The sequence below is a fragment of the Acanthopagrus latus genome, chromosome 16 (genome assembly GCF_904848185.1).
Source record: "Acanthopagrus latus isolate v.2019 chromosome 16, fAcaLat1.1, whole genome shotgun sequence".
Lineage (NCBI taxonomy): Eukaryota > Metazoa > Chordata > Actinopteri > Spariformes > Sparidae > Acanthopagrus > Acanthopagrus latus.
Window position 1 is genome coordinate 18,446,155 of NC_051054.1, and position 23,714 is coordinate 18,469,868.

Below are 23,714 nucleotides of genomic sequence, written 5' to 3' on the forward strand. Positions count from 1 at the left end.
AATAGGTTATGTAGTCTGATACAACACCAGGTATCCTCTTGTTATTTTTTTAAAATCACAAAACAGACGACAACACCATCACCATTCCACTCAAAGCGCAAGAAGAGGAAATAAAAAAAAAAAAAACCTTGATTTGTTTCATTTCACCCATCATTGAAGCTCCTTGAGAAGGGCAGTGAAAGCAAATGCTAAGGGATATGGTCTTCCATCATCATGCTATTCTTCCAAAGCGTAAAACAGCATTGCTCAGCCTTTTTCAATCCACAACCTTAATTTGTATAAGTAGAGGTGACCGAGATGTAATGCCATCTTGCAAGTGATTTTGTCAGCCCAGAAAATTTTAATACTGCAGGTTGCTACATACACAAGCCCAGGAGAGAGGTCTTTGGGACCTGGCACTGCTCGCCAGGAGGCGAGGCGATGAACAGTATAAGTAGTCAGCTGGGACAGACACACTCTGAGGCCTGGGGCTGAGGCCCAGGATGTGGTTTACCAGACGCTTCCTTAAAGTCAGCCGAGGGCTGAACTGGCTCTCTGGACTCTGTGAACAATGGCAGGGACAGGTGGATGGACAGGTGGAAGAATGGACTACCTGCTAAAACTTCACGGTTAATCAGCTGTGAACTCTTCAAATGTGTTGAAAAGATATTAAGGGAATAGTTCAACATTTCTGGAAACATGCTTTTTCGCTTTCCTTCAGAAAGCTACATGAGATGATTGATGACATGATGACACTACTCTCAAATAAGTACAAAATCCAAAGAGCCAAAAATACAATTTGTGGTTCTATGAAGGGTTATGTGCCAGACTAATCATTTTTTTCTTTCTTCTTTTTTTTTTCAACTTCCAATACTAGAGAAAGTAAACATATAACTGACCATGTGTACAGTGGCAGACATGGTGTCGGCTTCGTCCTCATCTGAAAGGTCTGCCATGTTTACAGAGTTCAGGTCTGCAATGTCGTCGATGTCCTCCTCGCCCGTCAGTGATGTAAGCGTGTTTCCCAGTGCATTGAGACGCTTGCCGATGTTGGGATCCATGTGAACATCAATGCCACACATTTTCCAAAGCACATTCAGAGTCCAGGTACCAGCACTACTGCTCTCTGTTTTGGAGGAGGAGGGGGGAAAGAAAAAATACCAGGGAGGAATTAAGTCAAAATAATATTATCAGAGAGTTGTATTTCATGCTTACTGATCTTTATTTTAGGTTGGACTGGTAAAAACAACTTGCCTGCAGAGGGTTGCCCTGTAGTCCTAGAACATACTTCATATGTACCATCAGGGACTACACCTGTATACAGACCACACACAGGCAACAGCCAGACAATAATTTAGAGGACCTGTGTGAATAAAAATCCATTCGACTGAATTCAGGTCATTAATCACATGATAATAGGCCCATACAGTTGAACAGATAACGTCACCCACAAGCATTCATGACCAGATCCCCTCGAACTTCAGGCTTCCAGTCATCCCAGGAGGTCTCGAAGCCCTCGGCGAAGCGGATGCAGAAATTCTTGAAGTGGCCTTTGCTTACCAGGGATTCCGAAGAGCAGGCGGTGATCAGTGTGCTCTCAATGGTTAGGACCAGAGCTGAGCCGGTGTCAAAATCTATGCTGTGGTTTGCCTGGCAGAGGAGCAGGGAGAGGGGTTATCCAGGCCTCAAGTAAAGGGGAAGTACATGGAAAAAGAACCCACTTCCAATTGTTAGGAAATGCAAAACCAACTTGTAACACTTCATTCAACAGGATTGTATATCTTCTTTATCAGATGACTTGAATTATGATCAGTTACTTCAGATTACTTATGATCACCACATTATAGTTTTTCAAAAATGCTATGCTTTGTGCCGTAATTATGAACCCATGAGTGAAATGTTACCAAGCTTTTCAAGTTAAGATTCATTGCAGAATTTAAAAAAACATATATAAATCATCAAGATTACCTGAATTTCTGTCTTAACTCTTTACTGGCCCTAAAATAGGGGTCTGATTATTATTCCAACCATAACACGAGGAAAGTTATGTTCTCCTTGTCATAACCATTGATCTTCTATTATTTTGACTTGGAACCAAAATCAGACCACAAATTATGGAGTGATTACAGCAGGAATCCAGGTAATTTCCACTTGTTTTGTGTTTAACAAGTGTGTAATCAGAATATCTAGTATCGTGTAAATGTCACACTATTTCATGGCTAGCCTCTTTCCATTTCAGTAAGACATAAGCAAAACTCTGGACACCAACTTACACCGAGGCATAACCTCTGTTTACTATGAAGTAATTACACATGCCCAAACACCTCAGACACCCGCTCAAGCTTCATTAGTTGTTATGCCAGCTCTGTGTGGGGAAATGTCAATGTTACAATGTGGTGTGACCAGCCATTTTTAAACATAAGACCACTTACAATGCAGTGTACTTGTGTCATGAAAGAGTATATATCACAGTAAGTCATAGTCCCACAACAAGCAATCACAGGAGGTGTAATAAATTGCAGGTTACTTTTCGTGCTTTTTTATGGCGGCCTACTGATGTGCTGGCCCCAGCTTCAGAGTGGTTGCCCTCCGTAACTGGTGCTTGTCCTCTCTATGGAAATAAGTGTGACATAGCAGCTGGTATATATAGCCTCTATGGACATGTTAAAAGTATAACAAGTGACATCCACTGTTTCCCCTTAACATTTCTACGAGTGTGTAAGGGTGGTATGCAAATCTTGACAGAAAAATAAATGATAATAACTGAACTGTTAGCAGGTATTTCTGAATTATTTTACATATAAAAAATACAATATAAAAATATCAGTCTGAACACTGAAATGTCACACAGTGACATGACATGCTATGCACTACTGCTGCTGAACAGGGTTATCATCATACAAAAAATGATTTATAATAATAAAACATCACTACCTAAAACAACCACCAACTGTATTGTATATTAAGTGTTTACATTATATACAGGGCAATCTGTATGTGCATGTTCTGTAGTTGTGGATCAAATAAGCAATTATTTGCTGTACGTTACAGAGGCTCTGAAGGGGAATGATCGTGTCTGGTAGGCCCGATTAATTGACTGTCTCCCCTCTAACAACTTAAGTAAGGTAACACTGATATTAAGATCTATATCAAAGGAATTGCTCTTCGATGAAAGTAAAGGACAAGATTACTATTGTGTTTTTAGGTTTATAATAAAACAGAATGAAAGTTGGGAACAGTGTGACATTGTTGCCAAGTGGTAATGGAGCTGATGATAATTTGAGTTTGTTTTCAACAATTTGACAACAGAAGGCAAAAAATATTCCTGCTGGCTTTTTTTTTTTTTTTTTAACTTTCTCTTTTCTTTCAATAGAATTCAATTCTGAAATTTTGTATAACTTAAAAGAAAGATGTGTGCATTTTATTTGCTGGATTGGAAAAAAATGACCCACAGTACTTGATAAAATATGCTAAAACTTGTGGGCGATACAAAAAATTAAACTTCATGAAAAAGTTATCATTTTAATTGAATGACCTTCAAGTCAACAGACAGCAAACCTGCTACTTTCTGGTTTGTTTCTTTCTGTAATTACAAACAACAGTATACAACCTTCTGCATAAAATGTTACAGCTGTATAATATTGACTATTGGTGATGACAATAATGGGCATCAGCATTACCTGGGAAGTGCCGGTGATGGGCAGGCAGATGCCCAGGTCATTGACTGTCAGCTGTAGGAAGAGGGTGCTGAAGGCCTGGACTGAGGTCTGCTGGATGCCTGGCAGCTTGTCCACCACCTCTTTGGTGGCCATATGGATATCCTTATTGAGTGCCAGGCGCTGCTCGTTCCAGTTGTCATACGCTGCTTTGTAATTCAACCAGAAGAGCACAGCTGCAGGAGGGCACATGGGTGAGAAAGAACTTTGAATTAAAGCCCGACTGTAAAAAAGTTAGGTTAGATTTGGTGACACCAAGTGTAGTTCTTGTGTCTGTGTGAAAATCATTTCAAAGCAGAGCAGTAGCAAGACTTAATGGAAACAGGCAGACTCATAATACAGAATATGCCAGTTCCTGCTATGTTGAAACATTGCCTTTGGTGTCAGCAAATCATAAAAATATGTTACAATTTTCTTACCACACAACAAAAGTAACTGTCTTATGCCAAATTGTTGTTTTTTTTTTTTTTCTCAGCGCTTAATGATCGACAATGATTTGAGAATGTTTTCATTAAAATCTTAAGCTCTGTCACATGATGGTGGAAGTGATGAGGAGAAAAATGAAACTGCACCTCTGTCAAATGCCACCGGCTGGGCAAACACGATAGGTCTGTTGAGTGTGATAAGAACAGCTTCCTTGTCTGAGGATCCACTGATCTCCTCTTGCAGAGCATTCCGCAGACCGATCCGAGTTCGGAAGTATGCCACCTGGTGGAAGTCGGAGCCAGCCTCTTCATACACCTGTAAAGATAGGGAAGAAGGGGTGTTGGACAGGGAACTACAATGATCCCCCAAAAAATTCCTTACAAAAATTCCTACCTCCTGGACACTGCCCAAAATGGCATTCATGAACAGAAGAAGCTCGGAGCTTCACATAACCTCTGACACAATCCAGAGAAATGTGTAAAATGCTAAATAATGTTAAAATAAGTAAATAAATCAATAAATCACGTTCAAATACTTAGGGCTCATATCCCTTTATATAGTGTATAGAAGTCTTTACTGAGTGACAAGGTAGGATTGTGCAGATTCTGGGAATGTGTAAAAAATAAATCAAAAAATGAATGTCATCTTCAGGACTAAACATAGAAAATGAAAGAATAGTAAGACACAAATTTGAGATGTTAAAATGTAGATTCTGTAAGACTGTGTTTTATGCTATATTGTGAAAGTTCCTGAGAGCTTTTATTTTGAAATCATGACGCTAGGGAACTGTACCTGGTGCTTGACGATCTGTCCAAGAGCCAGGTTGAGATCCACTTGACATTTGCCAAACAGTTTAAGGTAACTGCTGCTGCCGCCGGGCTGAGCTTTACACTGGATCCTGTTGGATAGTTCCAGCTCAATGAGGCCTGTCTCAAAGCGTACTGCTCGCATAGAAGGCGTGGTGGCTGTCATCTGGATTCCCTTGGTAAAATAAAACGGCACTCAGAAGAATTACTCAGAGTTGAACCAACACTCAGAAATATACAACAAATATCCTGCCACTTTGTCTTATGTGTGTTGTTGAGTTACCTTGAACATGAGGCTGAGAGAATAAAGCAGGATTTTTGGCTTGTCAGCATCTGTTGAGGTGTCGTGCTCATTCCACAGTGGGATGGGCTGTTCTCCTCCTGCATGAAAAGAGAGCAAACAAGGCAAAATCAAAAATAACCTCTGTGTGAAATAACAGATATACTGCGTGATAAACTTTGGTTAAGTTGTCTTTGAGTGAGTGTACCTCTTTATGTATGAGCTGCCTGTGTCTCACTGCAACTACATTTAAAGACCCATTAATGTAATGTGAACCATTACACTGTTTTCATTATTCCTTTATCCTAGCTCTCTCCATGTTGGGCTATTACATCTATCAACGTCTTGCAATTTATAAAGTGCAAGTCTGTGTGTGAGTCTTTGGGAATAGTACCTGAGACCTTCTGAATGACCTCATTGACCTCCTTCATGAAGACCTTCTGCAGGAAGACCAGGTGGTTGAGCAGGTCTGTGGTCAGGTTGTGCTCGAATGAACCAATCTGCACATCAGAGGGGATAATTTAAAAATCAACAAAGGCTGCTCTCTTAATTCATCTCTGTGGCCAATTGTCCTGGCACACATCGGAAGCCTCTTACCTCAGCTACACAGCGCAGGTAGTTGCCTTGAAGATAGTTTCCTTGCTTTGCTGGAAAGTCATCAGGAGCCCAGCCCTGGTCTGAGTGGCTCTCGTGGTCCTCCATGATGTACTCTCCTGACATGGTGACTGGGGGCAGGGTGAGGCTGGCTGATGGTGGCATAGTGGACATGTCCACCGGGGACACTTTAGACTGGAAGCAAAGCTTGTGGTTTGGCAACTCAAAGGTAAAACTTGTTTGTGCCCCTAAATGCAGAAGAAAAAGAGCATTATTATTCTGACTTATACCTGACTATACTATACTATACTATACTACAAATAACTCTGGTCATATATCCTCTCACACCTGTCATGCCATGACTCTTCATGCGTCCCATTTTGTATTCAGCTTTCAGCGAGGGCAGCAGAGCAGCGCCAATGGTAATGCCGTCCATCATGGCACTGAACTTTAGGACGATGGGCTTCTTCTCCAGGCCTTCTGGGAGCTGAGGGAACTCAGTGGCTTCTACAGGGGTCTGGTTGATGCTAGATGCTTTGTCGGAGGGCTGAGGGATGGGGGTGTCCTCCCTATTTGGAGGTTGACTGTAAGTGGGGATGAAAAAACACTCACTTTAATCAGGATTTGCTCTTTAACTACACAGAACTTTGAATTTGCAACTGTTGATACATTATTGGCATATTTGGCATCACATCAGTCCCACATTTTAAGAGGCTAAACTTGTTTAGAAGCTGAAGTATACAATGAAATATTGCTGCTTTGATTTAGAGCAGTGTGTTTGTGTTATATGCAGAGCGTTGCAGACACTGACTCATATTCCTCTGAACATCAAATTATGGAAAGGTTGTTTAATATCCTTCCCACACCTACAACTCTATTAATATATTAACATAATTCAGAAGATTTCCATAGAAACAGACCAAACACAAGCTCTGAGAGCAATTAACTGGCAACAGTGTGGATATACTACAGTAACCTGTTACTTTTGTACATCAAAGACTTATGAGTATTTTATTAAGTAACCAGTATTTCAATTATGACAACATTGACTGTAGGATGATGGATTGATTTAAGATTTAAATAGTGTACAGATAAATTGGACGTACACGTTGGAGGGCTGGCGGATGAGGTCAGAGATCTGTTTGGAGAGCTGGTGGGAGCTGCGGACCATCATGCTGTGCAGAGTAGCCGGGTGCTGGGGGATGTTGATCATGATGGCGCCCACTTTGAAGACAGCTGCATTATTGGTCTTTAGTCCTCGCTGGGCGCTGTACAAGGCCTGCGACTTGGCGATGTTGCATTTGACCACAGTCCTGAAACAAAGAGTCAACTGGAATGAGAAATGTTCCTTCTTACATTTTTTTTTTAAGTGAGTTTTAAATGAATACGACACTAAAGTGCATTCACTGACAGGACTTGAAACAATGAAACACCATGCAGATTCAGGACAGCATTAACTTTTCTGGGCACAGGTGAGCAATCGTAACCATGACATGTTCCACCATGAATGGATAAGGGCATGAATTGTACGGTATGACAAACAAATGCAAGGTCTTTCAAGCAGAAAACATTTTGGTATCCTGCTTAACTCGGCAAATAAAATATTTTCTGCGTTTTCCTTAAGTGAATCTGGAAGTGTTATTCCGATTACTGTTAAATATCTAACACATCTTCTGAAATAGCAGACTGATTGCAAGATATTTCAATATTTTGTCAGACTGTACACATTATTAGAACAGTCAAGGAAGAAAAGACTCATCAATAACTAAAAAATAAAATCAGTCAACTTTCTGTTCATGAAAACTAAAGTAATTGTAATCTTTAGATCTCAGTAACCAATGAAAGTGGCTTCACACACACAAACATTCAACATCTGAACAAGGAGAATCCTGAGAAACTGTTCACTGAAAATACACGAGTGACTCAGACAAATGAAGGATGTGCAGTCAAGGGCAGTTTTGAATTACTGATGCATGTGAGCCCTATATGGTAGTAATGACATACAGAAACTCTTGTTTAGCTGTGCTGGTGGGAGATGTTGGGAAATCCTCCAGTCTTTGCAAGTAGTTGGAAGAGAAAAACAAGGAATGTAAAAAAAAAAAAAAAAAGAAGAGGAAGAGCAGAAGAAAGTTTGAGACACTTCTGAGACAGTTTTTCCACAAGCAAGAACATTGAGGAGCCACTCTGAGTAAAAGATAAACTCTCAAACAGCTGCTGACGATCTGTTAATGTGACAGACATCATGCTTAAATTTTGACACATTTGCATTGGAGCCTGTTGTTAATTATCATCGAATCAGTGAACTTGTCTGCTCTCTGCTTTCATTCAAAACAAACAAGCACGCAGGGAGATACATGGAGTAGCGCTACAATCACTCTTACACACATCTGAATGCTTTATATATAACAGTATTAACAACAAGTAACAAACAAGTGTAAAGTAAACTCAACGCATGGGTGCAGTTTAAGGCAGAGTATGAAAATAGAATTAAGTCTCAGTTTTACTTTCACAGTGGGTGCATCTGTTAAATGGAATGAAATGAAAAAAAAAGCTTCTTATTGAAGAAGCAATATAAATTCAGGATTAAATCAAAGCAGCGTGCACATACATCAGCCTGTCTGAAAGTATGACTACAGGGCTTGTAAACTGATTGGGGTTCTTATGCTTTGAGGAAACTGCTCACATTTAACACAAGGACTGCAGTTAAAATTACCCAGCTAAAAGCAGGCTATAACTGTCTTTTGTCAAAAAACTTTCTAGGTTAAACTCTAGGGTTTTTTGTTAGTTTTTTCTAACAAATGTACTTGTAAAGCATTCATGTGCAAGTAGCTGTTGCTGGGGTTTTTTGCAAGTCAGAGTACGGTATTCTGCTTTGAGCGTGCTCTGTATTTTCATAACACAGAATAATAAAAAAATTTAACAAAGTTGTAATACTGGAGCTGAGAAGATCTTTCAGACCACTGTTAAACTCAACTAACTGTTTTCTAGAGTAACACCACAATAAAAGAACATTTTATTCAATCACTTCCCTCATAATCACAAGTTGAAGGGAACGTGTACGTACTGGATGTCAGGTGTTATGCCCTCCAGCAGAACAATGTTTACCCCTCCTATGTGAGCCGATGCACACGTCTCAGTCATTTTCTGGTGCAGGATGTCTGTAGATACATGAAAGGAAAATCAGACTAAACAAGAATCCCAGTCCGTTTTTGCAACAATGAATAAATCATCCACTAGACAGGTGTTGATGCTTGGCTGATGTTAGTCCTTCCCTGCAATTCCACAACTAACCAAGTGAAAATACATAGTGTAAAGCCAATAAAACACATTAACAAGAACTGGGTGTCACCTTTCATCTTCTCCTTCAGAGTGAAACTTCCATGGATCTTTTTCAGCTCAGCCTCCATGGTCAGCCCACCAATATCAGCCTCCAGGTGGGTGCGGTTCACCATGCCGATTCCGAACACTATGAGCGTGACATGCTGGGGCTCCGAGCTTACCAGGCTCCGCCGCCGCCCGCCTGCACCCAGGGGCTTGTTCGGTGTGGCGGGATCCTGCTGCTCGTTCTCAAAAATGACTTTGCAGAGTGGCTCCGAGGGCCGACGTCCACCCTCTGCAGTACACATATGGAAGATATTTTCAGTGAAATACACATCAAACGTCAATCATTGTAGGTGAAAGGTAGGTAAAACAAAAGATTGCTAATGTTAACAGCCTTTGCGCATCATTGGTGAAACTCAGATGCTCAATTTGTATTATTACATTAATACTCTTAGTTGTATTGACTACTACACCGGACCAATTAATAAATAGCAAAGCAAGTAGTAGGTATTACATGTGGTTAAAAATAAACAATGAGTAATTCTAATATTTTGTTAAATGTCCCATGGCCATTTTCACCTCAATTAGGTGCTTTTGATAGCCACCCACAAGGTTCTTGCAGGCCTCTGGCTCAATTTCTAACCACTCCTCTTCAGCACAGTCCACATGTTCTCAGTAGGGTTCAAGTCAGATAGCCCTCTACTACTGTAATGGTGTTTTTGGGATCATTGTCCCATTGGAATACCATACTGCGCCAAAGACCCAATCTTCTGGCTGATGATTTTTCAGTTTTCCTGAAGAATTTGGAGATAATCCTCCTTCATTCTTGCTCTTACTTTCTTTACAGCACTAGATGCAATGGGAGAAAAACAGCCCCACAGCATAATACTACCACCACCATGCTTGATAGTAGGTATGGTGTTCTTGGAGTTAAACGCCTCACCTTCTCACTTCCAAACATATGGCTGGTCACTGTGGCCAAACAACTCAATATTTTTTTTTTTTTTGAGTTTCATTGGACCAGAATTTTCCTCCAAGGCTTTTCCATTGTCCGTGTGATCAGCAGCAAACTTCAGTTGAGCTTTAAGTTGGAGGAGGGGCTTCTTTATTGCATGTCTTACCTCTTCACTCACAGTGACGCAAAAGATGCTTGACTGTGGTGACTGTCACCTGTCGGCAGCTTCTGATTCATTGCAGACTTGCTTTTGGTTAACTCTTGACCATCCTGACCAATTTTGTCTCAGTAGAAGGTGAAAGGTGAAATTTTCTTCCGGATCATGGCAGTGACAGAACTGTGCCATGCACTTTATACCTAGAAACAGTTGTTTGTATAGTTGATCTTGGGATCAGTAACTGCTTTAAAATGTCTCCAAGTGACTTTCTGGATTAGTTCAAATCAATAATGCGCTCTTTAATAAATAAATGCTGAGCTTCTTAGACTTTCTTATTACAGTGTTTGAAGCTAATTCTAACATAAGGTAGGATTTTTCTTAAATTCATTTAGGAAACATTTTTCTGTTAAACCAGAACCAATGTAATTGTAAACTGAGTTGAGATGAGATTTCACACTTTCTTTAATAAGGCTCCAGATGAATATAGTGGTTATAGAGAAACCAATACCAACAATATAGTTGTCAGAAGAGAATAAAGATGCAAGGTTTGTAGAGCTGAGCAGAGAGCAAATGGGAAATCAAAAAAGTACAGCAATATCTTAAAGAAATAATGAGTGGTAGTACGGTGGGAGGAAATGCATGGGTGGGACAAACAATAGAAATTAGACTCTGGTTGACTGCTAAAGCTCAGTCCCACCTGTGAGGCAATTCTCTGGTGAGCTTTTCTCAAGGATTCCAGTGGGATCGGAGATGAGAGAGTAGAAGTTGAGCAGCTTGTACATATTCTGCCAACATTCTGCCGATGGCTCACTCTGCTCCGACACTGTGATGGAGTCAGAGTCATCCATCTGGATGGCCATGTGATCTGCCACGTCACGGGAACCTTTTCTTGACACCTGAAGATGTTTCACCATGAAAACAAATAGAAATTGCACAACATGCATCACTGGGCTGAGGGGTGGATAAACAGCCTGGGCCACTGACTTATATTTACTGTTATCGCTGTTTATTGTAACAGGTAATGACATCTGTGAGATGACAGCAGCTTCTCCTGTCATTATTTCAGGATACATGAAATTCTGTAGAGAGAGCTTTCTATATGCCCTGGTTTGGATTATACATGTCTCTCTGATACATCTTACAATCAATAAAAGTGCATCACTTCAGAAAATGAATTGTCCATCTTAAATAAACAGGTCTGCAAATAAGATTTTTATCATTTTCAAAGTTTTGCCTGAAAACCATGGACTGTATAAACTACTTTCTTACAAACAAATGACAGTGTTTCTGTTAATGCTGCCTGAAATTATCTACTGGCTCCCTCTAGGGTTTGTGTATAGAAAGTGACAGGCTCAGAATTAATTTTGTGATTTTATGGATCATATTTCAAAGCCTGGACAGGTATGCCAACGGGGAATATTAAAGACCTCCTCTATATCATTTGAGCAACATTCTAAGTAAAGTCTTCAAGTCTACAAGCTGTTTCAAATTGTAGATCAAAAACGCAATTGAATCTGAAAATGTCCTTAATATTGTTACCTTAGAGGTGCGTCGTTCTGAGCGTCCGAGTGAACTGCGCCCTCGAGGCTCCCTTCTCCCAAGTGTATCCATGCCTGATGGAGGCCCATTAGCTTGTAAACCCCCAGTGACGCCTGCTCCTCCTCCACCTGCTCCTGCTCCTCCGCCCCCTCCACCGATCCCTCTCTTGCTCTTCAGGGTTTGGGTTCCACTGCGTCCTGCCCCATTGAGGCTGCCCCTGGAGCTGCGGCTGAAGTCGGAGGACCTGAAGTGGCGGTAAGGCCGAGCCTTGAAGGTGGGCGTTGGAGAGGCCGAACCAGCAGTGTAGCGGCTCAGTTTGATGTCGGTCTGGGTGGCCTTGATGTCATCAATCATCGTGCTGAACTGGTGGATGAGGCGCACCAGGGCCATGTCAACACGCTGGCTGATGGCCTGGCAGGCTGTGGTGAAGTCACAGTGGAATGTGTTGTAGTGACGCCGATTGAGGTCGTGGAAGGAGAGTGGCGCTGCCGTGGGGCCCTGCGGGGCGCTGGTTGACTTCTCCATCACCACTGCATTCAAGCTGAATGTCTCAATAAGCAGCGCAGGTTTGAACTCCAGCGGAGGGAGGTTCACGGTCCCTTGTCTACAGATAGATAGAGGAAGACAAGGAGGGTTATCTATGCATTGAGACATTCTTTAATTCTATTTTTTTTTACTGTTGTAACATTCATACGATTTGTTTTTACCTCCTGGATCTTTTGTTTTTCCGCTCTTTGGAGGTGTCAGAGTCTACGATGTCCGCCCTGAGACACTCGAGGTTGCCAGAAAAAGACAGATGCTCACCAAAATACATCTTGTAACTAAGAGGAGTAGTGTCTTGGGCCTGAATGCCTGTGTAGCTCAGCAAAGGCTTGAAAACAACCTGAGGGTGGAAAATAGATATCAAGCAACAAGATGTACAATGTTTCTGTTTTCTTAGAGAGGATATGTTTACTGAGCAATGATCCTCGAAGATAGAGTTCCTGACACTGACAACTGGCATTAATATAAATATGAATATATCATCTGGAAATGGATATATTAATGTATCAATCCTTAAAATTTCCCCTTTTTCTGCAATATGGTAAATGTCAACACAAATAATATACCAATCTAAAACCAATTCTACAACGACAAATTCATATAAGTCATGACATATAAAGATCCTCATACACCATGTTTATCTCCTTTGCGCTTTAAATTATTATTACTGTAAATAAAACGGCATCTTATCCTCTTGCTTACTCCTCGATACCTCAGCATTTTAATTCATTTACCTCAGTATTTTCATTATTTCATTTTATAACTATTTAAGAATTTTGTTGTATATAGTATTTTATTGTTCTTTTATATTGTATGTAGTACTTTATTTTTATAAAGTTTATAAATTAAAATCCCTTGTATTTTAATAGAATTTGTACTTGAATGTACCCGCTGCGATGATAACTTCATTAATCTGCAAGGGGAAATTAGGTTATCCATCTATTCGTCAACATTTAGACAGATGTTATCACAGCACCTGAGCATCAGCCAGCTGAACAGCAGCCGGACACTGGTTGCCCTCCTCAATATCTGCCATGTCATCCTGGCTAGTGCTGTGCTGGGAGTGCTGGGAGTGGGTCCCATCCAGGGTGTTCTGGTCACTGGAGAGCACTGTATTGAAGTCTGATGCAGAAGGAATTGTGGGCAGGTTGCATGTTCCACCTAAGAAAGAGAGGTTTGGGATACATGGGGTGTGAGAGCAGGCAGGTCGTTGGAGAATATGTTGACACCAGAGCATGTCAGCAAAGCAGCAGCTAAGAGGCAATATGTTACTTAATCACAAGTAGCAGTGAGTGGAGCTGCTCATTACAAATGATGCTAAACTGAATTCAATAGAGGACAACTATCACATTACAGGGGGTGTTGTGCAGAGTCTGGAACAGCCACATCACTTTCATTTAATTTGTAGTACTAATTTGCTGTGTTGTAACTGACTGACACCTGAGTGAGTAGACAAAACTCATCATCTCAGGAACATATCCAGTATTCACACAAATAATTGAACCCACACAGTCGGAAGTGCTCTGAATGTCAAATTCATCCTTTCAGAGATGCAAGTGGCTGAGTTCGGATAAAAAAATATGACTGAGGGAGGGGGAAGCAAACTGAGTACAGCTGTTTGAAACTCAGGAGATGAGTGGGAGTGCAGAGAAACAGAAGGTGGGAAAGAGGGAGGGAGGGAGGGAGGGAAGGAGGGAGCAACAAAATATCAGCTGGCTAACATGCTCTGGTTCTCACAGAAAGTTTGGCAGGAAGGCAACAAAGAGAAAACAGCATGACTTTGCCTATCCATCACAGCAGCACCACTGCAGGCCTGCAACACAGTTACAAGGGACTCTACAGACTCTATAACCACTGACATCAAACACATTTTATGTCTTGGCTGCTCTACTAGATGACCACTAATAACCTATGAGATGCACAGATTTAGCTATCTGTACTGGTAGTGGAAAAGAAAAGTGGCATTGCTGTGTTCTATCCACACTGTACACTGCACTAATAAATGCATACTGTATTGATAATTTGCATCATAATGTATATCTGTACTGATAATGCTTATTACACGGCTCTTCTTAATGCTGCAGAATGCCTCATTCACTTGAATGGGCCTTCCCAATGTTCGGCGGTCAGTTATTTTCGTCATGGAAAGTGGCCTTTTTGCTTCCGACTCGGCGCTCTACAATCTTTGCTCCGCAAGTAGTCCGGTCACTTATTACTCCAGCACATTTGATCACTAAGCAACGTCAGCTGATCTGTAGTCTACTTCATATCGGAAAAAATGTCCTCCTAGCCCACTAGTATGGATGAGTTTCACATTAACTTTAATATTTTTGGAAAATACGGTGATTGCTGATTTTGAGATATGGTGATTTCGAGTCTTGGCAAAAGGCTGCGTTGTCATCACCAGCTAAGAAAAGAAAAAAGTGGAAAGCAGAGGGGGAAATGTGAAATTGCAAGCGTGAAATTGCAAGCGTGAAATTGAGAAGCGTCGAGAAAGTAGTATGTGTTTCTCATTCCTTTACACAAAAATGAGATATGTAGAAATCATTGGAACACAAGACTGCCATGATACGTACATGTGTATGTGAAATTTTGACCAGAAAAAAAATCTATACATAGTGGCTTTAACCCACAGTACACACCAGTAGTCTTTAAATTTATAATTTTTGCTGCCACGATTATCTTGTCTTATTACACATCAACAACAAACCAGGCTTTTCTGCAGGATAGACAGTCACATTGAGATCTAGGTGACTATTTAACTATTGGGCGGGAGCAAACTAACTCATACGTAGGTAATTAGTTCACCAACACCATCAGTATAACACTGATCAACAATCCCTGACCTCCTTCTGGACCGTTAACTGTTGGCAGTGGTTGGTACTGGTAGTGGTTGACGGGAGAATCTGGTGTCTCTGGCAAAACTGCAACATTATATGGACATTTACGTGCAATCAACTGTTAGAGAAGCTGTTAAAATCGCGCAGAAATTAGATCAGTAGACAAGATGTTAGTCTGTAGACAGGGCACACCCCATGTACAGTGTCTGACCTGTCTGCAGGCTGTTGTGCTGAGAACGATTAACTGGGGACTCCTGGGCTCCAGCCCCCGTCCTGTTGCCCACAGCATTGGACATCCAGTTGTAAAAGCTGACGGAGGAGGGCTCTGATAGCAGTGGGTGCTCTGTCAGCATGTCTGTCCCTAAGCTGTTTCCTGAGCCCCAAAAGAAGGAGATTGAGCGCATGTTACATCATGGAAGAGACTTTCATACAGATACCGACTGCTGCTCATAGATTACTTTCTTTCTTGCATCACAGAGGCACATGTGGCTAATGTAAATTCAATCTTTGGATTTATGAATGTTTGAACAACAACAGAGTTTTGTATAATTTTCAAGGTCTTGTCTTATATTACAATTAGGAATCAAAACTTACAGAGGATAGGCCTTGTTTAATAACTAGTTCCCTCTCTGGTGCAGTTTGCTAGCATTGCAAAAACTTAAAGTTGGCTTTAATATGCAAGGAAGCAACACAATTAGGCTTCCCCTGTCTTCTTAAACATCAAATTCAATTTCAATTTCCAATTTTGCTGAAATATGTAAATTCTGACAGATCCAATAACTTAATTTCATACAAAAAAAGGTTTAACTTTTAAATCCACAAACATTCACAGATTCATAAGGTTGCTAAAAAGTTAAGAGCGTGAAAAAAGTAAATAACTCCTAGCACAATGACACTGCGAGCAGTGCTCAAGGAAGCTGTGCATCTATTTTGGTCTGGTATTATTCACACCACTGAACAGCAGATGTCAGACTTTAAGCACAAGTAACTTTTACTTTGTGGTCAAGAAAACCTAGTAATTTGCCAGCAGCGCCACGCAGCAGCGGTGCAGTACCTGTGCGAGTGAGGGAGCTGCTCTTGGCTGCAGTGGCGGCAGACGGCTCGTTCCTCTGGGGCATGCCCTCCAGCAGGTTGTGCAGACTGCGAAAGCTGCCAGTCAGATTGCTCAGGAGGCTCTCCTTTCTAGGGCTGTCCTTGGCTTGCAGGCCTGCACGGCTAACGTGGGCAGGTGAGTCAGCTGCTGTGTCACCGCTGGTGTAGCTCAGCGACTGGTATGGATGGGAACCCTGGGTATGACAAATGTACAGATTAGTAAGAGGAGGTCATGTTCACACTATTATGCCACCTGGGGCATTTAACAGTTGAAAGATGAGTAAGATACAAAGTGACAGCCATCATCCATTATGGGAAGGTTTAGGTTTCTTTTCTAAGGAAAAGAGCAAAATAACCTCAACAGAGTCTGAGTTGGTATAAACAGACTTTTTACAGCTTAATTCAGCTGGGTGTCAGCTCTGATCCTGGCTTTCCAGCTTTGGAAACATGTCTCTCACACAACAGTCAGGACAGCATTAGCATGTTGTCAGCTTTTACATTACCTGCCTTAAAGTGCTACACAATGCTCAAATCATCAGTGTTTTCATTAACATATATATGCCGAAGTTATTTAATTGATTAACCATCTGGTTTATAAAGTGTCAGAAAAACAGTAAAAGATGACCTTCAGTTTTCAAGAGTTAAAGGTGACATCTCAATTTTGCTTGTTTCGTCTGAGCAACATTCCAAATAAATGTAGCATCAATCATCAGTCTACAATCACAGATGACTAAGAAACTAGCTGGTGAATTCCAAGCATTTTTGCTCTAAGAATTATATTGTTTAGGGTGTCATTTAGCTTAGAGCAGGCGTCCCATGCACAGGGGCTTTGTCCTCACTGCAGCAGCCCCGGCCATATATAGGCCAAAAAATATACTAATTAAAAATTACATTGTTTTATCAAAACTATCAATTTCCTTTCAATCCACTAATAATTTCAACTATGTATATTTTTAGGACTAGTGTATTTGCCATTATTGCCACAGAACTGTCAATTGGGGCTGCAACTAATAACTGCTCTCATTATTGATTAATCTTTAGATTATTTTCACAATTAAAAAATAAATCACTTGTCAACAAAATGTCAAAATGTTCTGAAAAATGCTCATTAGCTTCCCAGAGACCAAAGTGACTTCAAGTCACTTTTGTTGCCCAAAGCTTCATTTACTATCATGAAAGACAAAGAAAAGCAGGAAATCCTTAAATTCAAGGCCCCAGCAAATGTTTAACTTTTATTCTGAAAAAATGTCTTGATGATGACTTATCCCACTGGTTGCTGACAGACTTGCGAAAAAAAGTTATCAGTAATGGGAATAATGGTAGGATCAGCCCTAGGGAATGCATATGCACATGTACCATCTCATGCAACGGAATATTAATTTACGACGAATGGGACACAAAGATACAAGTGTCAGAGTTGTACCTTTATCCTTAGTGCAGACTCGTGTTGTGTATGGGACTTTGAGAGTTTCCTCATGATCTCCACTCCACTGACCGGACCAGAGTTCCCTTCTTTTGGCGGCGGACGACTGCAGGCTCCCTCCAGCAACATGGTGTGTTCACTCACTGTGGCTTCACAATAATGAGATAAAATAAAAGTCCGAGAAGAATCATGTGACTGCTGTTAAACCTAAATCTGAGAATTCATACTAATAATAATACATAACATAAAATATCTATCTATCTATCTATCTATCTATCTATCTATCTATCTATCTATCTATCTATCTATCACTATATATATATCATTAAATCTGCAGTCTGTCAACAAGTGACAGTTTATTTATTAATGCACTGAGCAGTAGGGGTTAGGAGTTTCACAGTCCATCTGTGGGAACAGATGGGCGGGTCAAATTAAATTAACACAGTGAAAGCTGCAAGTTCCCACCTGCGTCAAATTCAAATTCAGCTCCGTCTGCGCTGGTGTCGCTCTGCAGTGCAGCACCGTTGTCCAGGCCCAAGATTGTCTCACCCAGGCTCTGCTGAGGCTCCTTTGGTTTGGTAAGCTGATTGGGCCTCATCAGACCAATGGCCTTGAAGCCCTGAGTTACCACAATGAATTTCATCCATTGTCTGGCCAAAGCAACTAGACCTTTCTTTAGAGTCACAAGGGCTGGAACGCCATCATTCTATGATGAAAAGGAGAGGAGGGAAGAACTGGATTGGTGCCACCAGAAAATGATTAGTTAATACTATGAAGGGGAGCCAAGAGCACTTAATACCACTTAAAATAACTGGCAGCTGTTGTCTAAATCAGTGGTTCTCAACTGGTCTGGCTTCGGGACCCACTATCACCCCTTAATGACAAGCTGTGACAAAAATTAAGGGAACATGTTCAGCTTCTCAAATGTACAAAAAAAATACAAAAGACTTCAGTAACTGTATTAATAAAACTATTCAGTCACTTATTCAAGCAATAAGAAATAAATAAATAATAAAAAAGTGCAACTATGACAACCAACACTGCGCTATGGAAACAACTCAGTTTCTTCAGTAGCAGTTTTTATCCACAAACTCAAAATAAATCAAACAAAAAGCACAATTCAAGTATACATTGTCTTCTGATTACTTTATCAGTAGGTAAATACTGAAAAACACTGCTTTGAAGAAAATTAAGCAGCACTCACTTCAACCTTACTGCAGGTGTAACACTGACATCATAGACCTAATTTTGGAGGAGTTAGTGGGAGAATTGGGGATGTTTTTTGCTCCTGACAAGAGTCTCAAAGTCTAGAGTGATAGTAGACAAAGGTCATGCTCAATGTCCAGTCTGTTTCTGTGTTATGTCTTCAGCTGAACCAGAGCAGAGAAGCCACACTCACAGACAGGCAGTGCTGAATGGTAGAAGGATTTTTACTGCTCCAGTGACAAGGGAAGGATACTCGATCATCACAGTGCTGCATCAGAACTGGGAGACACTTATCTCTGTGAATCTTTTCAGCATGCGGTCACATGACAGCTACATCAGCTGATTCTCTTTGTTGCTTTGCAACGTAACGCTTTCGATATCAATTCCCAAGGCGTCACGTATTGATACTTTATATATTATGTTGTGAAATGACGGGTGGCAATTACCATTACAGGGCATTATCGCCACCTACTGTTGCACTCCACTGCATAACAAATCCCCCTCAAAATAAAAGGAAAGGATTTTTTTCTTACCATTTTTTTTTTGCCTGGGCAAAAGGCCCAAGACCCACTGAAAATGGGTCCTCGACCCACTTTAGGGTCACAACCCACCAATTGAGAAACACTGGTCTAAATGATACCGTACAATGTCATTTTTAGCAGCCGTATGAGTAAGGATAACATTTGAGAGTATTAACTGATGAAAAAAGCCTCAGTGGCACTCACCATGGTGGCCTCCTCTATGACAGAGTAGTCGGCCTGCTGCAGGTAGCGGTGAAGGATGTTACAGAGCATACAGGAGGGATTCTCATGCAGGTAGCGTGCTCGTTTAGTCACACGGTTGTACTTGCTCCTAATAGGAATGTGGATGCTCTTTTTCTGTTGGGGAATGACATAATCTGTTAAAAGCAAAGTCTCAAACTAATGCATATAGAAATCAAGATATCAGAGGATACTGGATGTTCTTAATCTGTAGTCATTTGTGTCTGTCTGTAGATTTATTGCTAACCTCAAGAGCTTCTGTCATGATGCAGCCCATAACGGCACACACTCGGAGCGTGCCCTCCATGTCCAGTTTGCGCAGTGAAGATTTTAGCTGGTCGATGGGAACCAACCAGGCTCCAATGGCAGGCGTGGCTGTGCTGAGCAGATTTAACTGCCTGTAAACACATTAGAGAGTCATATGATCTTTAATCATCTTATAACAACTATTGATTAAAAACATTTTTGAACATACTGTTTGGACATATTTTTATGTTTCGAACATTTGTATTATAATATCATAGTATTTCGCCATGTTTTCTCTAAGAATCAACTTATGTTGCTTTAATCTCAACTGCAGACAACAAGAACATGGCACACGTGGTTAGTTTAGTCTTAATAAAACTCACAGCTCAGAGTGAACACGCCAGTTTTGTGTGGCTGACAGGTCTAAATCAGCAGCAAAGTTGACAACTTTTGCCAGGGGCAAACATGAGAGGATTCAGCTTAAAAAATTAAAAATAATGTAGTTATCACCTTCACACCACTGACGCTGAGAGAGAGAGGTGTTTTTTTCTAAACATCAACCTGGATTATTCACGGCAAAAGAATCAGAATCCTACAAGGTAAATTTGTCTAATTTCAGGTCAAAAGTATCTTGTTACATTTAATATAAGATCAATCATTCATCATCAGTCATTTCAGGGAAATAAATGGGGACTTATTTTATGCTTTAATTGGAAATAATTGCCTTTGCTCTAATGATAACACTAAGCCAGGGGTTGGCAAAATTTCTGAAATGAAGCGTTATTTTAAAATGTTATCAATTAATTAGTGTGATATATCAACAGTTAATTAGTGTGATATATCAACCTTAATAATGAATTTAATAAATAAATAAATGCAGAATAAAAATGAGAATAATCCTAGTGATTCCAATAGGTCCTTGCCCTGGTCAGTGCTCAGGCCCTAACTTTTTCTTTTGTAGCACAACAGAGCAACAAAGTGCTTCACTGAAGAAAAGAAAACACAACAAAGAAATTTAAGACATACTGTATAACGTAAGTATTATCAAACTGCAGCAAGTTACAGGCTGCACCACTGACAATAGCTGTGAGAGAGGTCATTTGGCAAGAAGGCATTATTTTGCTGACTTATTGCTAGTGTGGCACTGGTTAAGCTCCTGCATGCCAATGGCGGCACAAGTACCAAAGATTGCTTACCACTGCACTATGCACCTCAATCAAGTCTTTAAAGTGGCAACATTATCCAAGACAAACAAACGTCACACCCCATCTTAAAAAGTATACACATGATCAGTTAACTTCCTCTAACCATGTGCAGAATAAATAAGTCCATATATGTGAGTCGAGTTGTACCTGGAGATGGCCTGTGAAGGCGAGCGCACATTAGTGGGAGCAGCAAAACTGAACCAGATTTCCCTAATGGTCAGCTTCATGCTGCTGGAGTCAGGAGGCGGGGGCATGAGGGGGAGGTCTTTCTTCAGGTCGTCTGACTCTACACCTTCATCCTACAGAGCACAAGACGGGTAGATGAGACTGGCTGGTGGGAGTAAGTTCCAGATCAGAATGAATCATTCCTAGTTTGAAAATTGTATTCAATTTCTTCTCACGCTGACCAGGCTCAGCGTGATTATCTCAAATCAATCAAATCTTTTGATGTGTAATTGAACAAGCTAATTTTGCATGAACAACATAATTACTCAAATCTGAATCAAAACTGCCAACAGTTTGCAAATAAAAACACAGAAAACAACTAAAATAAAAACAAAAGACAGGGAAAAAAATGATGAATAATCCACAATTTTCGCATAAGACTTGACCTTCATTTTGTTTCAGATCAGCACATCACAGCTCAGCACAGACACATTGAATCTCTGTCAACAAGATCACCTGCCCTTTCTGTGAAATTTGGGAGCTTGTCAACTCATTTCAAACAGTAAGCTCACAGGTGCAGATCAAATCAAAATCTAATCTGTCAGCAGATCCAAAAATGCTGTCATGCATTTGTCAACCTCACAAGAATCAAATAAAAGAGGATGTGGAGCCAAGTTACTGCAAATGACTAAAAGTAGGGCTGCTCAATTATGGAAAGAATTATAATAATGATAATTTAAACAATCATTTTTGAGTTTGGAAACATGATGCATTTATTTCGCATTTCTCTCCAAAAAAAAAAAAAATTTGAATTTTCCCCTTTAAAATACACAAAATGTTCAAATTGAAAACAATGTGTTCTTCAGTTTCTATAAAACATTTAATGAATAAAATCAATACACTTGTTGCTAATATACTAATCAAATAAGGTCTTTTGCTAAAAAGTATCCAATGTACTGCAGCGTTATGGCTCCAGTCTGATTTTGCTCCGCCATCCGCCGTCCTGAAACCTCCACCGGTTGCATTTTGAGTCCACCACGGCGCAGTACTGACGACTGGCGTCGCAAGACCAAGGAGTTCCTGTGATAATCACATAATCACTCACGACCGCAGTTATAGGTATGTGTTATAAAACACAACAACATGAAGTGTTCCCGACCGATTGGAAGAAGAGCTTTTATTGGTCTCTTTTTTCAGATTTTTGTTCTGGCGTCAACACAGAGTGTTTTATTTTGAAAAATGACCGGATTTTGTGTTGCTGTTTCGGTGTGTGACTTCCTGTCTGCTCTGTACTAAATTTGGCTAATTGCTGCATCGTGACTCCGATCTGCCAGAAATAGAAATCCTGTGTTTCTGCAGGGCTCTGGACTGCCAGAGCTGGGACAGATAAGATTTGCTGCCGTGGCGGAGCCGTAACGCAGCAGACACGTATCTGGTGGATGAGTGCCAGTTAGGGCCACGTTGTATGCTTTGTGTGAGGGACTGAATTGTGCATGTGCGTCTCTTTCAGAAAATCTTTAGTCCAACTGTACAACGAAAAATGCCAAATAAATCGTTTCAACTCGATTATATTAGTTTGGAGATCGCTTGACCCAAAAATCGAAATCACGATCAAAATTCAAATAATTGCACATCCCTAACTCAAAGTACAGCAAAATCCATGTTTTGGGTTAACCATATCTGATACAGATTTTTAAACATGAGAAAAAAATAATTTTGAGGGAGAGATGTTTATGTGTTGCAACATAGAGAGCATTTCTTCATCTGTCACCTGGTCATCAGAGTCCGAGTGCTCGTTGACATCGGAGGAGGGGCTGATTGCATCATGTGGCAGGTTGTCATCAGAGACGTCAGTGCTGTAACCACTTCCTGTCTGAGAGCCTGTTGAGCCATTCGACTTAGACATACCCGTCTTCCCTGCAGCATCTGAGCGTCCAAACTCACCAAATGAATTGTACAGAATGGCTCCTGACTGACGGCCCCCTGCAACACAAAGTGTAATACGTTATCAAATCTGTACACAAACTCCTTACATCACTCTTAATACAACTCAATTCATTTTTTCTGTTTTATTATGCTTAGCTCTTAATGTAAGTAATGATGTTTGGGATGTTTTACCTTTGACTGTGAGGTTCTCGATGCCACATTCAAACATGATCCAGCCCCATTTCTCAAGCAACGCTGTCGAACGGCCAAAGTCGCTAGCTGTGGCCTGGGGATCAGTTTCATCCACCATTGAGAACTCCTCCAGTTCCTCCAGGCCAAACAGTACTTTGGACTTCTCAAAAGGGATGGCTGTGATGGCACATGTACCAATGTCTAAGAAAGGATAAAATAAAACAAACAAAAAAAAAAAACAACTGTTTATACACTTCACTGGAATGCCTCTTCTTCATAAAATTTAAAAGACAGAAAAGTACTTTGGGAGAACAAAATAATCAGAAAATGGAGTATTTTAAA

General features: G+C 40.6%; 1 protein-coding gene across 12 annotated transcripts in view; it reads right to left on the reverse strand.

Annotated features, from left to right (window-relative positions):
- The window catches only part of kiaa1109 (KIAA1109 ortholog), a 77,079-nt gene that overhangs the window by 19,489 nt on the left and 33,876 nt on the right, over positions 1-23,714 (reverse strand). For 6 of the 12 annotated variants that reach the window (XM_037125228.1, XM_037125237.1, XM_037125232.1 and 3 more), the window contains exons 37-65: positions 23,373-23,573; positions 23,026-23,237; positions 21,237-21,388; positions 19,886-20,036; positions 19,603-19,755; positions 18,137-18,377; positions 17,672-17,820; positions 16,211-16,442; positions 15,368-15,529; positions 13,293-13,477; positions 12,481-12,656; positions 11,774-12,377; positions 10,932-11,130; positions 9,151-9,414; positions 8,866-8,959; positions 7,806-7,856; positions 6,908-7,114; positions 6,150-6,385; positions 5,805-6,049; positions 5,602-5,707; positions 5,211-5,308; positions 4,914-5,102; positions 4,268-4,436; positions 3,660-3,871; positions 2,507-2,590; positions 1,431-1,629; positions 1,234-1,293; positions 879-1,105; positions 365-541 (exon numbers count right to left, since the gene is read on the reverse strand). In XM_037125228.1, coding sequence (XP_036981123.1) covers positions 365-541; positions 879-1,105; positions 1,234-1,293; positions 1,431-1,629; positions 2,507-2,590; positions 3,660-3,871; positions 4,268-4,436; positions 4,914-5,102; positions 5,211-5,308; positions 5,602-5,707; positions 5,805-6,049; positions 6,150-6,385; positions 6,908-7,114; positions 7,806-7,856; positions 8,866-8,959; positions 9,151-9,414; positions 10,932-11,130; positions 11,774-12,377; positions 12,481-12,656; positions 13,293-13,477; positions 15,368-15,529; positions 16,211-16,442; positions 17,672-17,820; positions 18,137-18,377; positions 19,603-19,755; positions 19,886-20,036; positions 21,237-21,388; positions 23,026-23,237; positions 23,373-23,573 — 5,435 coding nt within the window. The remainder of the gene's footprint in view (positions 1-364; positions 542-878; positions 1,106-1,233; positions 1,294-1,430; positions 1,630-2,506; positions 2,591-3,659; positions 3,872-4,267; positions 4,437-4,913; positions 5,103-5,210; positions 5,309-5,601; positions 5,708-5,804; positions 6,050-6,149; positions 6,386-6,907; positions 7,115-7,805; positions 7,857-8,865; positions 8,960-9,150; positions 9,415-10,931; positions 11,131-11,773; positions 12,378-12,480; positions 12,657-13,292; positions 13,478-15,367; positions 15,530-16,210; positions 16,443-17,671; positions 17,821-18,136; positions 18,378-19,602; positions 19,756-19,885; positions 20,037-21,236; positions 21,389-23,025; positions 23,238-23,372; positions 23,574-23,714) is intronic. The other 6 variants (XM_037125240.1, XM_037125238.1, XM_037125229.1 and 3 more) reach the window with 5 other exon arrangements.